The sequence below is a fragment of the Xenia sp. Carnegie-2017 genome, unplaced genomic scaffold, assembly GCF_021976095.1.
Source record: "Xenia sp. Carnegie-2017 unplaced genomic scaffold, XeniaSp_v1 HiC_scaffold_20, whole genome shotgun sequence".
NCBI classification, from domain to species: domain Eukaryota; kingdom Metazoa; phylum Cnidaria; class Anthozoa; order Malacalcyonacea; family Xeniidae; genus Xenia; species Xenia sp. Carnegie-2017.
Genome location: NW_025813483.1, coordinates 10,520,202 through 10,535,363, shown reverse-complemented (window position 1 = coordinate 10,535,363; position 15,162 = coordinate 10,520,202). Strand labels below are relative to the sequence as shown.

At 37.7% G+C, this 15,162-nt stretch overlaps 2 protein-coding genes across 2 annotated transcripts; one reads left to right on the top strand and one right to left on the bottom strand.

The window, feature by feature from the left end:
* Nucleotides 1-186: 186 nt before the first annotated feature.
* LOC124442272 (anaphase-promoting complex subunit 4-like) lies at nt 187-2,676 on the top strand. Its single transcript, XM_046992773.1, is given in 3 exon segments — nt 187-1,216; nt 1,356-2,011; nt 2,014-2,676. Coding segments are annotated over 3 exon segments (2,256 nt in total). The 5' UTR covers nt 187-216; the 3' UTR covers nt 2,614-2,676.
* A 3,145-nt stretch (nt 2,677-5,821) lies between these two features.
* LOC124441326 (myophilin-like) lies at nt 5,822-13,286 on the bottom strand. The gene is made up of 7 exons (XM_046991774.1): nt 13,271-13,286; nt 11,207-11,289; nt 8,652-8,845; nt 7,780-7,849; nt 7,331-7,435; nt 6,431-6,463; nt 5,822-6,355 (listed from the first exon to the last, which is right to left on the bottom strand). Exons 2-7 carry the CDS (start codon nt 11,252-11,254, stop codon nt 6,230-6,232), a joined length of 576 nt encoding a protein of 191 aa, XP_046847730.1. The 5' UTR covers nt 11,255-11,289; nt 13,271-13,286; the 3' UTR covers nt 5,822-6,229.
* Nucleotides 13,287-15,162: the final 1,876 nt, after the last annotated feature.

The window sequence follows — 15,162 nt, the reverse complement described above, 5'->3', positions numbered from 1 at the left end:
GCTAAGGAATCTGCTCACCATTGAAAATCAAAATTTTAAGTTTTGTTCACTTTGTCTATTTAAAAACGATTTTAACTTAGCTACTGCTGAGTTAATATATACGGTTTGTTTTGAAACAACAAATGTGAAATGTTTTTTACTTTTTACTCGATAAAACCAGACAAGTTGTTGATTGTTTACATTCGTCTTACACTAAGTGTAACGTAAGAATTAAATATGGCCGCCCTTCTGGAAGAGAAATCATTTCGTAAACTGGAAGATTTGGGCTGTCCAAACGAAATTGCCACAATGAAATGGTCACCAAAGACGGACCTCATTGGGATAATAACAGTTGATGGCTCCGTGTGGTTGAACAGGCTTTCGTGGCAACGCGTTTGGACTTTGTGCTCAACCGAATACAAAGTATTGACCCTTGCATGGCGACCCGATGGTAAAGTGCTTGCACTGGGCTTGGATAACGGTAAATTGAATTTGGTAAACGTTGAAAACAGCGAATGTCTTCATGAGTACGTGTTGGGTTCCAAGCCGGAATTCCTCGATTGGGTTGCAAAGGCGACCACAGAAAGCAACTCTCATACTGCTCCAGCAAGAATCTTCACGGAGAAAGGCGACAAATTCCTTCCACGTCTTCCTCCCGTATCTTCAGGAGAGTCGACTGACGAGAAGCCGGAAGAAGGGCGCTGGGATCCTAAACGACTGGACGATCTTGAGGGAACGTTGACCTTTTTGATTGTCGCTGATAATAAGGGAGTAGTAACTGTTCTCGTTCATGGCATCCTACCAATCGACCAAATCACTATTATGAACTCGCACGAGGCAGCGCTACGCTGTCAAATCTTGAGCGTCTCGCTAGATGCTGAATTAAGATTTCTATCTGTCGTCATGAAAGAGAAACAATGTGCGGACTCCGACAATGAAGTTATTTCTATAGCAACATTTGATGCAAGTCTCTATCGATCGAGATTCGAGGAGCTTGAAGTGCTAGCGCTGAAGTATGGAAAGATCTCAAGCCTGATGTCTTATCTTGATAGCACCTTCAACGCGATGTCTGAGGCTTGGGAAGATACCTTATTGCAGGTGGATTCCTACTTGGAGAAGTACGCGAACAGCCTTAGTCCGGATACTAGCGTTTCCGAGGAATTTCTGACTTTATTTACCTGTGGGACAGTTAGTGCGGAAATGCAAGTTTTGCTGGTAAATGATTTGACCGAGAAAGGTCGGTTTTGTTTCGTGTTTTCAACAAATAATTTATTACGATACATTTTCAACACCTTGATGGGTTGATTTAGTGAAGTAGCTACGATACGATGCGAATGAACAAACCGTGATATTTATGTTATATATTTGATATTTAGGACTGAAAAAGCTTGGTAAACTCGTCGAAGCGTCATATTCCAATATACAAAGTCTCGCTGTAAGAAATCTTCAAGCAGGTTGCAATGCAATGCTGTATCATCTTAACGACTTGACGGGCATGGCAAAATGGTACGAACGCTTTGGAATCCTGGGTTTGAAGGAACCGCTGGTCGAAGATTGCATAAAAGTCCTGGGATGCTTCATGCTAAAGATTCAGGAACTTCTGAGCGTTATCGAGACGTCCCTCCAGAGCTTCATACACTTCTTCAAATGGCTTTATCTTGTGATTCTACAGCTTACGGACGAAGAAATCCCGCCGTTTGTGAAACAGTTCAATCAAGACGACATCGCTCTTATTGCAGAGTTTTTGAATCACCAGCTGGGGCAACAGGACAGCGGTAAACCCCGTTTCACCATGGAGAAAGTTGGACAATACTTGAAGAAGAAACCGCTCGAGTTCCAAGTGAGCACATCGAACAATTCTTGGTTAAAGTTTCTAGAGTCCAATCCCGAGTTTTCCCAGATCTCTTGTATTCTTTGTGCTTCGCCTGAAAAATCTTTAGTTACCCTTCACGAGGAGCTCACGGCCTATCTTAAAAAAACCTTCGAGAAGTTAATTCATTGTGACGAACACTCTTGGCATGTAATATTCGTTTGAAATTGTTCCCATGTTACACGCAGTTTCCCACGGTTTCCCAGATATCCAAAGAAACCCATTACATTGCTGTAGCCGATGGTAAAACCACTCCGGAAAGAATATATATAATAAAAATAACACCAGCATCTGCCGACTCAAGTATTCCTGCACTTAAAGGGGTTTTTGTTGGATTCGAAGGGATGATGAATGATGAGAACAGGATAATTGTGGTCGACTTCGAGTTTTACGATTCCGAAACCTTGACTGTGCTTTTGCATCAGGAGGGAGTGGAAGATATAAATTCTTACGTTCTGTCGCAGTTTAAAGTCTCAAATCTCAAAGATGACATCATGAAAAGGCTTCCCGCTTCACTGGAAGTCAATTCCGATTTGATTACAGAACATCATGTTGACGGATCCGATGCCATTGTAAAATGCAGGAGCCTTGAACGCATAAAAGCTGTAAGAGTCGCGGTGAGCGGGTCGCGTCAGGTAGCGTGTGTGTTGTCAAAGTCTCGGGCACGAATTAAGCTCTTTGATATGGCTGCCGATGAAGATGGGGACGAAACACTTGATGGCGATCAAACTTCTGTAAATATTTCTACCAACAGCGGAATTTAAGCTGTATGTATATTGAAATCGTCGTGACTTTATGTCAAAGGCAATAAAGTGCAAACTTCGCGATTTCGTGTCAGCTTCATAAGTACAGTACGAATTAACTTTAGCCTAATGATTTTTTCGCCTGATTGGATTATGAAGTATTTTGAAGAGATGTGGTTTGATTATGGAGTGGTTTGAAGGGTTGTGGTTGCGTTATGAAGTATTTTGAAAGGGTGTGGTTGGATTATGGAGTGGTTTGAAGGGTTGTGGTTCCGTTATGTAGTATTTTGGAGGGGTGTGGTTGGATTATGGAATGGTTTGAAGGGTTGTGGTTGCGTTATGAAGTATTTGAAAGGGTGTGGTTGGATTATGGAGTGGTTTGAAGGGTTGTGGTTCCGTTATGTAGTATTTTGGAGGGGTGTGGTTGGATTATGGAGTGGTTTGAAGGGTTGTGGTTGCGTTATGTAGTATTTTGAAGGGTGTGATTGGATTGATGTATTTGAAGTAGTATGATTGGATTAACAAGTAACTGACGAAAAATTGTCAAGACAAATGCGGTCGTTTGATTCGGTAATTATCTTTGCTATTGTCTGCGTCACATTTAACATACGATGACCTTATGGAGCAATGTTTAAGCACTGTCGTACCGTGTCTTTCATACTGTGAAAATAATTGGCTGTGTATCGCCTTCTCTACAGTTGATTCATTGAGAGCAATGTCATTTCGTAGCATGTCTCGAAAATAACACAAAAAATCAAAAGCGGGTAATGCAAAGAAATCCTTTCATTGGTTACTCATAAAAATCGTTTTTTGAAATGTTGTTTGATGCATCTTTTTTTGAATTCATCGCAAATTTTTAAATTTGCAACAAACTAGCAAAGCTTTCAACGAAGTTTGACAAATTAAAGGAAAACTTTGATAAATTGTGCTTTTGTCACACCTCACAGAGCACTTGACGAGTTCCTCGGAAATTTTCACATGTATTAAACCAACTACGGTAAATCTTTATGTATATTCAAATAAGTTAATATCATAGCAGCATCCACGTGCTTGACACGTTCTTCATGGAGGAATGGGAGGTGCATCTAAAATACCTTTTACAATGGGCCTACCGCCAATCACAATGTCGTAATTTCTGAGCGATGACTTAAGGAATATGATTCGGGTGCGTTTCAAAAGATTCTGTCGATGGCGTTGACCACATTTGTTTAGATAATCACGTATCGTATTAGCCAGGGTCCAAATAGGTAAGATTATACGGGAAAAAGTAGTGAGGGAAATGATGGCTCAGTCTCTCAAAGCAAGGATCCACTGAGCTCCTTAAAGCCTCGTAGCCATCCAAGGAGGGTAGAGAAGAAAAACAGAGAAATACTCTTTTCACAAAATAAAAATTATAACTAATGATAGCACCGTTAACAATGACACACCGTTAAATAGCCTAAGTATGACCACATATGGTTCTTACCTTTCTTAACATGAACCATTCGTTGGCCTTTGACAATGTAACAAGGAATGTCCTTGATACCATCCTTGTACATACATTGTTATCCACCAGTCTCAGATGAAAACAAAGATGCTCCAAAGCCAAGTGCTTCCATGTTTCCAGTAAAAGATTTACCTGTCTAACCGCAGAATATACGAGAGATGGCTATCGGATGAAGCCCAAGATCCTTAACGTTATCCCAAACCAATGGGCACACCGAACTTGAATAGTTACATTAGAAGTTAGTAGATGATTTACCTGGAAGAAATGGAAATCAAGACGATGTTCTATCTCTGACACCAATTTCTTTGAAATGAAAGAAAAAGACGTCACCTTTAATACACTTTGGTGCATCGAGTCCATAGGGAGAAAACTCAAGGGTTCCACCAAAGCTTCCCCGACATACTAAGCAACACGGACCGATTACACTGTATCCATGTTTACAATATATTGGCAACGTCCATGCCCCAGATATCGGAGGCAAGTGCATTAGGAATTGAAGGCGCTTCGCAACCAGCTGTGAAAACGAACGTGCGTTTTAAGTGTTGTTGTATGTTGGTCCCGATTTTCAAAAGCTCTTTTCAAAAGTATAAATGTGTAGTACGACTATGATGAATTTTCATACTCGTTACTTACAATATATACTATAGAACTACCTAGAACATTCATAATGAATATCGTAATGGTTCGTCATATTAACCATAGAACTTTATAGAATAGTGTAATGCATAAATTAGGAAATTTTTGTAATCTATATTTAGGAGCATTAGCTAACTGGAACACAAGACATTTAACCTAGATATGGTAAATCTGTAATACTACACATGTGCAAAGTGAGGTTATTCAGAGCATCAAGACGACTAAAGAGTCTTTAGCAGGCCAATAATCTAGTTAGGAGGGGTGAGAGTTAGCAGTCAATTCACTTGTGATAAAAGTCAGAATCTTTAGCAAAATATTTCACGCTCGAACGAATCATTCCCTGTTTGGGCATTGGTCAATTCAAATTCATTGAGCTAACGTTGAGAAATGTCCTTTTATATGCGTAAAGACGTGCATCAGTAAGTCCTATTAAGAGCAATCGAGAAAACATAAGAATGACGATGCAGGCGTTAAGGGAAATAGAAAAGTGAAAGTATGGAAGTATCTTACGTGTCGTCTTCATATCTGTCTTGTTGCTTCTGGCATAACACGACATGATTAAGGACTGACAGTACATCGATAGTCCTAGAAAGAGCATTTGGCCATCAGATCTGAAAAGGTCCACGCAAATAATTTTCAGACTATGGTCTTCATTAGTACAGTAGACAAAAAATACTATAGTAACTAAAAGAAATTAAGTTTAAAATAACTAGGTAGATCATTTTGGAAGTCTTCCCCTTAACAAATATAAAACTTTTTCAACGCCAATGGTAGGTGCATATGAGCCTCATGCACCTATTGGCTCCATAGATTGATCTTGTCTATGGCATATTTTCCTTCTTTGTACTTTGTAAGACTAATAATGAGCCCTGATCGTTAAGGTAGATACAAACCTTTTTCATGCGTAAAGCTTCACTTCTGTAATCCCAAGCTAATTTGAAACATCATTTAAATGTGTTTGTTTTTAACTCATTAATGTAAAATAAATATGATACATTGCTTTGTTGTGAGTGCATCAGCAATGAAAATATCATCTTAAAAAAGAACTTTACGATGAAAACATCACGCGAAAACGTGATGAGAATACACGTACACTGACCTTTTCACTTTTCTTCGCCAAAATACACTACATTTTAATATCGCTGCATTTCTACATTAACGGTACTAAACATCACAGTTTGTGAAAGAGAAAAAGGTGGGAAATATTGCCGTGTCACCAACCATCACTTTCAATGTGTGGGGATGTAGCGAAGCGTCATAATTTATAGCTGGTTTCAAATAGGTAGTTTACAGCTGCAGGCATACCTCATTTGAAGTATTGTTTTCCTCTGATAAAGTCGTGCTACTTCATAAACATAACTATTTTTATCGTATATCAATTAGAGCCAAAACGTATAATCATCTAATTTCTTACTTGGCAAAACATGTTAGCTTTATATCTATTAAATACTACTGTGCTCTTGTTGCAACGCACAAAATATACACGCTAGGTTTCATATAGTCTAACTATTCCAACTAGAATCGTAGTCCGCAAACGTATTTTCCCATTTCTAGTTGCTCTCTGGTAAAATTACGCGGATTGTATTTGGCCTCTTTGGGACCCAACGTTGGAAATTGGTCGTCGATACTTCTCATTTGCGCCTAACAAGACAGACAAGTGAAAATTGACTTTGAGATAAATGAAGCCGGCGTCGTGTTTTCAAAAATGATATTTACCTTTCTAGCAACTGCATAAATTCCATTTAGTACCTAAATGTAAAAAATACGGCTACTTAGACTGACATCCATAAAAATTAAGCACTGTTTTTCTTCTTTGCTGTTCATTCATCACTACATACACTTATCTTAAGGTACAGTTATACGACACACGTTGTCTTAGTTTATATTTTAGGTAGCTTAAATGAGTTCTCGTTCTCTGTTATTCATTCATAAGCTAATACCTACATTTACATAAGTTGTCTTAGTTTATATTTTACGTAATGTAAAGACTGTTCTTGTTCTCTGTTGTTCATTCATCACTACCTACAGTGACACATGTTATCTTAGTTTATATTTTAGGTAGTGTAAAGACTGCTCTCGTTTTCTGTTGTTCATTCATCACTACCTACACTGACACATGTTATCTTAGTTTATATTTTAGGTAGTGTAAAGACTGTTCTTGTTCTCTGTTGTTCATTCATCACTACCTACACTGACACATGTTATCTTAGTTTATATTTTAGGTAGTGTAAAGACTGCTTTCGTTCTCTGTTGTTCATTCATCACTACCTACACTGACACACGTTATCTTAGTTTATATTTTAGGTAGTGTAAAGACTGCTCTCGTTCTCTGTTGTTCATTCATCACTACCTACACTGACACATGTTATCTCAGTTTATATTTTAGGTAGTGTAAAGACTGCTCTTGTTCTCTATTGTTCTTTCACCACTACCTGCATTGACAAACGTCATCTTATTTCAAAGTCTAGGTATTGTAAAGACTGTTCTCTTTTCCTGTTAATCATTTGTCACTACCGACACTGCTGCGCGTCTCTTAATACGTTTTCTCAGTTAATTTGGCTAGAACACAATTACACACTACATATAAGGCGAAAGAAACAAATCAACTGCGTCTACCTGGTTCATATTTCTTTCTTCGTACAAATCAACAGTTTGAAAAAGATCTTGTGCATTGCAACCCCATTTCTGTGCAGCTACTAAAAAGTTGTAGATGTTCTCTGTCTGAAAATGAAACAAAATGTGAGTGAATTTCCCCCCCCCTGACCTGAAAGATATTTCCATACTTTACCATTTTAACATAATATAAATCCTAACACGGTTTTTATATGCACATGAAAAAACATGTTACGAGATTTGAACTCGCTCCTTCGGGATACTAGTCCGTCGCTCTACCTGTTGAGCTACCAAGCCCACAGGGATTGGAGACGAGTCAAATCTCTTTAAAACTACGTATGGACGAGAGATTCTCGCCACGATAGCAGTTACTGGATGGCACCGTGTTTCGACTTTATTCCAAAGCCATCATCAGAGATTGTACATAATATAAATCCATTAAAAAGGATTACCATTTTAAAACGATTTAGATTTTCTTCATGGACTTTTTTTATTGTTCCCGGTTCTAAAGTGTTCACTAATCTGAAGTTGGACAAAAATACAATCAGCACAGTAGTAACTTCAATTCAATAATCATAAAATATAGCTTCTAACTGAAGTACAAAGCTATTATTTAACTCACCGACATTATTAGACTGATAGGAAGCAAAACGGAGCGCTGGTTGGGTCTTACGTTTATAGAGTGAGGATAAAATTTGTTCGAAAAAAGGGTGGTTGTTTAATTTTGCATAATATTACTATTGAAATTCCTTTATTACATAGGATTTTATCAAAAATTCTGAAAGAAATAAGGCTCTAATCCTTATCAAAACACTTTGTTGCTTGAAAAGTTAGGGGCTGTTTACAGAAACACCTCGTTGTTACTACCAAAATAAATGCGCGCTTATCGTTGTTTTTCGAGAATGCCCATTGTACACTGTATATTAAATTGGGTAAACATGGCAAAATTGAAATACTTATCATAATTATCATAATTAAGATGAAGTAAACATGTAATAATTAAGATAATTAACGCATAACTGTTCGCTCGAAGATATGGAACACAATCACATTAGAAAATTTCGCACTTCTATGTTTACGATCAAATATTATTACGATCAATATTAGAAATATTATCAATAATATTACGATCAAACATTAGGAAATTTCGCACTTCTATGTTTACGATCGAATCACACACGAGCAGACTGTGTTGAATGCAGTTTTTTAGAATATCAAACCTTGCTCTAATGTAAAAGTTTCTTAGGATTAGAATAGCGCAATCCCCCCGACTTTCCTCCCTCTATGATTTATAATTGGAAATGACATCATCACAGTGTCTGACCTGCAAAGGAAGATTCCATCTCTGAGGACTCGTGCGAACTTTTTCGATCCCAATTCTCTTTGGTTGATTCTCCATTCGTTCAATTGTTCAAGAGACTCTATTTCCGAAGGTGGGTCGTCCATCAATATTCCAGTAACGTCCTCTATCCATAATCTCGCATTCAGTTCCCCGTCGTAATCGTAACTTTCCTCCAACTAAATGAACACAAGCATCGGAGATTGTGCATGACTAGATGTTTGCAAACGTACAGTGCCGGAGGAGAGGTACATGAAAGAAGACTTGAGAATTCTGGTGATTTGAAAGGTGATTTGTTGCGCTTCTCCTTCCCCCTCTCTCCTTACAGCTAGTGCTTAATACTTCACATACTTTAACTATTGATTTTTATCTACTTTCAAAAGATCTTGCAATCAGATATCTATGAAAAGTCTAATTACAATGAACGTGAGATTTTATCGGGTGTATCGATTCTGTTGATGGTCGCAGTTGTGTTTTGTTTACCTTGTAACCTTGTATAGTTGACATGTAAAGTTAATAACTGCAATTTGCAAAAAAACGTCTGTTTTCCTCTCCTCTAAGGAAAAGAATATGAGAGTGCCAAAAAGACCGTACATTGTAAACGGGACGTTTGTAAAGGCTGCAGTGTCTGGTATAAGACACAGGTAAATGAAGACGACTAAAATTAAATCATACTCCATGATAGCTCCGGTGCCGTTTCGCTACTAACCCCAGATATGTACATAAAAAATGAAGAGGAAGTCTTTACACATGTATAGAATAAAGCTATTTAGAAGATATACGAAAGCAAAAAAGATACTTTAGTGATAAAACTTTGTGTGATTTCAATAACAAAGCTGCTCTAGATGTTAGGTGAGTGTTCTTGCATTGAAAAGAGATGCTCTGTTTATTTTCCATCGCCTGCATGATGCGACTTTTTTCCTTGTAATATAATAAGCTTGCGAAACTGCAAATATTTCAATAATCTAAGACATTGTATTGAAGGTCATATGTATTGCTGAGTCAATGTGTGGGAGGAAAAAATAAAATTTCATCTTCCTATTGGTGGGTGGCAGCCATCCCCCTGAGAGTAAGAGAACAATGGAGTGCTGGCCATGTTGGATGAAATTTGCAAAAAATCATCCAACAAGGCGACTACGACGTAGCTTGCAACCCAAGAAAATATGTCAGCACAAATGTGAGCCTTGTATATAGAAATGTAATCGTCTATTCTTCAGGCTATATAGCAAACAATACGAAAAATATCTTGTCATCTCTGACGATGACTAACGCTTATCAAACGTCGTCGACATCAAGTCTGGACGATCTACAACTACAAACGTGTAACGTCACTCCAAGGTTCAAATCGCTTTATGAAAGAAGCAAAATGAATCAGAACGTACATAAGTGAAACAAAAACAGTTTTCAAGATCTATATCAGTCAATAGCGTCGTCCTGCTTTGCAAATTTCAGAACTTTACCATTATTCTTTTGTCTAGAAATCTATTGTGTTTTCATAGCAAGCGAACAATAGAAACCAACAATAATTCTCCACTGACAACAATAATTTTCTAAAAAAGTATTCTTAGGTGACAATGGGACCGTACGTGAAAAACTCCACTTCATGATAATTTGACAAACCTCACCTGGAAAAATTTGAGGATTAGAAAGGGTATATAAAGCAAATACATTATATTCTAAAAGAATATTGTTCGTGAGATTTTTGGCCTCTGAGAATTTAAATCGCTGCTAATAGTCACGAACAAAAGCTTAGTCAAGAGACCAAACATCTTTTGTATTGTACATCAAAGCAGATATTTAATGATATTATTAAGTACTGGCCCTTTTTTAAACACCTTGCACAATCGCTGACTCTATTGAATAAACTTCCCGTTAACCAACCAATCCATCAGCACATAAATTAATAAACGATGAGGTCAAAAGCAAAGCCACAAGAAAAATTGAATGTGCGCCAGCTTTCAATGTAGTTGTGAGAAAGATTTTTCGTGTAAAATATGTTAAATTTGAAGCAAGAATCCCCTCTCGAGCTTACAAACAACGTCGGTCGTACGCGTACACGGATTCCGACAATAACCTTGACGAAATATTGTTTTGTTTACACAGTCAGAACGGCTTTGGTGAAACCTGTTGAATCTTCTAGCCATCAGGCATTTTTCTAACTACCGAGAACTCGAGCAAGTTAAAATCAAAATTCCACTAACGGACAAAACATATAACTATAGGAAAGCTAAAATAAGAAATAAATGCGAGCTTGATAGTTTACCGAACATGAATTTTTGTTGGTTTGACAACACAATTAATAGAATATGGTGACCTAGTCGTACATAATGATTGCTTCGATGCGCTTTCCCATGTCAAAATATACTATCAATAATATACCAATTCAAAAAATATATTATCGTCCGCATGTACGTACCCAAGACTGATTTCTTAAGGTGTACATACAATTGAGAGAACTAAGTCTGCTAAACATTATATACTATTTAGGGTATTAAAAACTACAAGCATAATGTTCAATATGCGGAAAAAACTTTTCATACCTTTCGTTTGATTTCGAAAGCCATACCAGACGGTACTGCTCGAGACATTGTTTCGGTAGAGCGTAGTCAATACAACACTAAAACTGAAAAGAGATAATTTCACACTTGTGTGCATTGACTTTGACCGTAATTCATGTGGAAGTATTGGGTGACACTATATTAATAATAATCAACTTACGCTTGGTAATGGTGACCATCGAATAAGGGGTTCGTAATGGCCGTTTTTGATTGGTTACCTGAAATCACAGATGCGGCATTTTGCTAGCTTATATAATTCAGCTCGACAAGATGACAAGATCAAAGAACGGCGCGAACAGGATGCACGGTACAAAATGGGTGGAAACCATTGGTGGCAACGTGGCAATTTTCATGCACCAACGTCATAGCATACGAAACAAACAGAACCACAACTTCGCTTTGCAACTGCAGCAGTAAATTTAATTCGACTACTGGCTACAGTTAGCCATCACGCTTTTCCTATTGGTCAGAAAACGCAATTGACTGGCTGACACCATGACAATCGCATGCTCAATTATATAAGCGTCACACTAAAATATTCAAGAGATTGCGACCATTATGGTGTGTTTTTCTCTGGTGTTTTCATGTGAAGTCAAAGCGCGGCCATGTTTGTATGTTACATCAGAGTGCTAGTGCTCAACAGATATGAAATCAACATAAATTCTTTTTACAGCACGAGTTTTTCTAACAAAACGAAGACTGCGAAAACAAATGATTGTTTTTCCCTATACTGTGCCCTCGTTTGTCTTTCTTTCAATGAAAAACAGGAAATTAGACCATTAAGGAAAACCGAGAACTTCCGCATTATTGTTCATGCCAAAAACGGCATGGACATCTGGGCGCAGTTACTCAATTCCTAAAAGTACTTTTGTTCTTTTTAATTTTGTCGATGCACAGTATTATACTACACTAGAAACAACATTCTTTCAAATTTTACAGTTATTTAGATTACGCATTATGTAGATTATGTACCACTTAGAACAATGTGTTTAACAGAAAAGCCCATAATTTTAACTAAACCAACGGACTTATCGTCCTATATCATTTTCTGGTTCATCTTTTTATGCATATTTCACATTAGCAGGGGAAGAGGGGAGGGAGGATAGATTGTTTTGAAGTAGAGTAGGTTAGCTGGTGAAACAGAACAGTAAATCAACTGCGTTCGAAAACTCTTCTTTCTCATCTTGAAAGCCAAGAAAACAAGATTTCTACATTCGAAATTTGTTTTATGCTGTATTTTCTAAAGTTTTGCACCTGTCCCGGTTATTGCCAAGCCAAAGCATTCGGCAGTTGACCACTAAATTATTTTCTTGCTTCTTCGAATTTCAAAAATTCTAAAAATTCGCTCTAATAGCTAGCAGCAGACTCTGAGCAGACAAAAGCAAAATGGAAACAGCACTTTTAATGGCAGGATACCAAATTTGTCGATTTAATTTCACGGTTCACTTCACATAGTCAAATGTAGATTACATGGAGACAACAGGGTGGTATTCAACAAGAAGTTATTGTTCAAGACCTTTCACGATCAAAGCCAGTTGCGTAGCGAAGTCTATGTTTGTAGGTAGGGGGTCTGAGCATCAAATTTTCCTACAAATTAGGCGCAGTATGGTCGTGATTTGGGCGTGGTTACTGAAAATGTAGTGAAATTTCTTTAAAATATGCCGATAAAGAAGCAATTTTCAACCAGCCACAGCAGGTTGAGAAGAGCTAAAAGCCAATCAAACCTTGCTATTCAAGCTGTTGCAATAATATAAATCCTAACACGGTTTTTATATGCACATGAAAAACATGCGACTCGGACGAGATTTGAACTCCCACCTTCGGGATACTAGTCCGCCGCCGGAGACGAATCAAATCTATTTAAAACTACGTATGGACGAGAAATTCTCGCCAGGATAACAGTTACTGGATGGCACCGTTACAAGGAACCGGCAAGACATCACTTGACGTCACAGCGGGACGTCAGAACAAAGACAGTAGACACTTTAGATCAGCAACAGCGGCATACTAGTAATTACTGCTACTCTGCTAGTAAGTACTACATACCAGTCCATCCTATATTATGTCGCATCGTGCTTAATCATCGGGCATTGCAGCCTTACCAAGAAGAAAGATGCATAATCTAAGAGCAAAATACATGAAAATATAAGATATAGCAAAGACTGACGTCTTGTCGAACTGGGAGTGGCAAATGAACAACAGAAAACGAGAACAGTTTTTACACTATCTGAAATATAAACTAAGACAACGTGTGTTAGTGTAGGTAGTGATTAATGAACAACAGAGAACGAGAACAAGTCAACAGTATTTTAAATATAAACTGTGGTATCGTATGTTAGTGTCTGTAGGTAGTGGAAACACAGGAAACACAGTGTTTGCACTGACTAAAATATAAATTCAAGGAATGTCTTTGCTTGGAAAGAAACTGTAAATTGAAACTCCACAATGCAACTGATGGCAGTCTTTTCACGAACAATCAAAACAAAATGTAAAAGTGCCAGACTAAGATTTATATGCTATTTAAATTTTGCTCACATATGTTTCATCCCCTGTGCACGCCCTAACACCATGGTTAATTCATATTCCAACACCATCAATATTTCCTAAGATTTTCAAACATAAGCTGCGCAGATAGCCAGTCTTATAACGTCTTTAAACAAATTTCCTTTGAAATGAAGGGTAAAACATTCACATTACGGTGAATATTTTCTTACAGTTAATAAATGGCATCTACGCTGTTGTTAGATTTGCGCTTGATAAAATTACAGAAGAAGTATCGTTTCCCAACTGGGACCCCAACAAGCACAATGCAATTCGATGTCAAATGCAAGCATAAAAAAGGCGTGCGCTGATTGGTCTAACTAAGGGGCTGATTACATGGAGCATTTTCAACCCTGGGTTGAACTGAACCCTTTTAAGTGAGTTGAAATTTCAGCCCAGTCTTAATACGAAACATTTGTTATACCAAACGTGCGATTATATGGCAAATTTTCAACCCAGTGCTGAGTTCAACCCCGGGGCTGAAATTTCAACCCTGTTTCTGCAAATCGAGTTGACATTTCAACCCAGTGTTGAACTCAGCACTGGGTTGAAAGTTGCGCCATGTAATTGTTTTCAACCCAGGGCCGAGATATTTGAGCATGCGTAGTCTGATTGTTGTCCTTAGCAAAATGGAGGACACGATACACGAGGATCTGGAAAATAAGGAAGAACTTGTAAATACAAGCACTTATCGCGAAAGAAGATTTCGTTGGAACAAGGATGACAAAATGGAGAACTTGATACGCTGTTTGGCCAACTATAAAAGACAAATGGAGTTTCAAAACTTGGATTTCTATGCTGATAAAGTCCGATTATACGAAGCAATACGCGTGGAAATGGCGAAAATATATGCTGATGACCCGACCCAGTTTGGTCCGCCATACCACAGCACTGTATTATCAGCGCTATTAAGATTCCACATTGAATAACTTGAAATGTTATGTTTTTGTGATTTTCGGCAGCCATGTTTTATATATTTAAATTTCGCGCGTTTACCCGGTAATTTCCATCCCCGGGGACAAGATTTCCATATAATCGCAATAAATTTCAACTCACTTAAAAGGGTTCAGTTCAACCCAGGGTTGAAAATGCTCCATGTAATCAGCCCCTAAGGCTGTGTTTTCATTAGCTTGTGCAAAACAGAACTGAGCTCAACCAATCAAATCAATCAATCATTGCACGAGAATTTGCTAATCAATCATAAATACATTTTAAGGGTTGTTCACATGAGCCCAGTAGCCGGGATTCAGCGAAACGTTAAATCATTTTTGGCCAATGGAAAAGATTAAACATTTCACAAGAAAAACTCATTTGAGCAATTTCTCTTTGCTCTTGCTTTGCAAATTCACAAAACCTATAAAATGAAAATAAATAATTTAGCCTGATTTGATAATTAC

Coding starts and splice junctions, on each gene's coding strand:
- LOC124441326 (XM_046991774.1), bottom strand. CDS start 11,254: ATGTCTCGAGCAGTACCGTCTGGTATGGCTTTCGAAATCAAACGAAAG. Junction 8,846..11,206: donor CTTTCGAAATCAAACGAAAG/GTATGAAAAGTT, acceptor GTGTTCATTTAG/TTGGAGGAAAGTTACGATTA. Junction 6,464..7,330: donor AAGAAAGAAATATGAACCAG/GTAGACGCAGTT, acceptor TTTTACATTTAG/GTACTAAATGGAATTTATGC.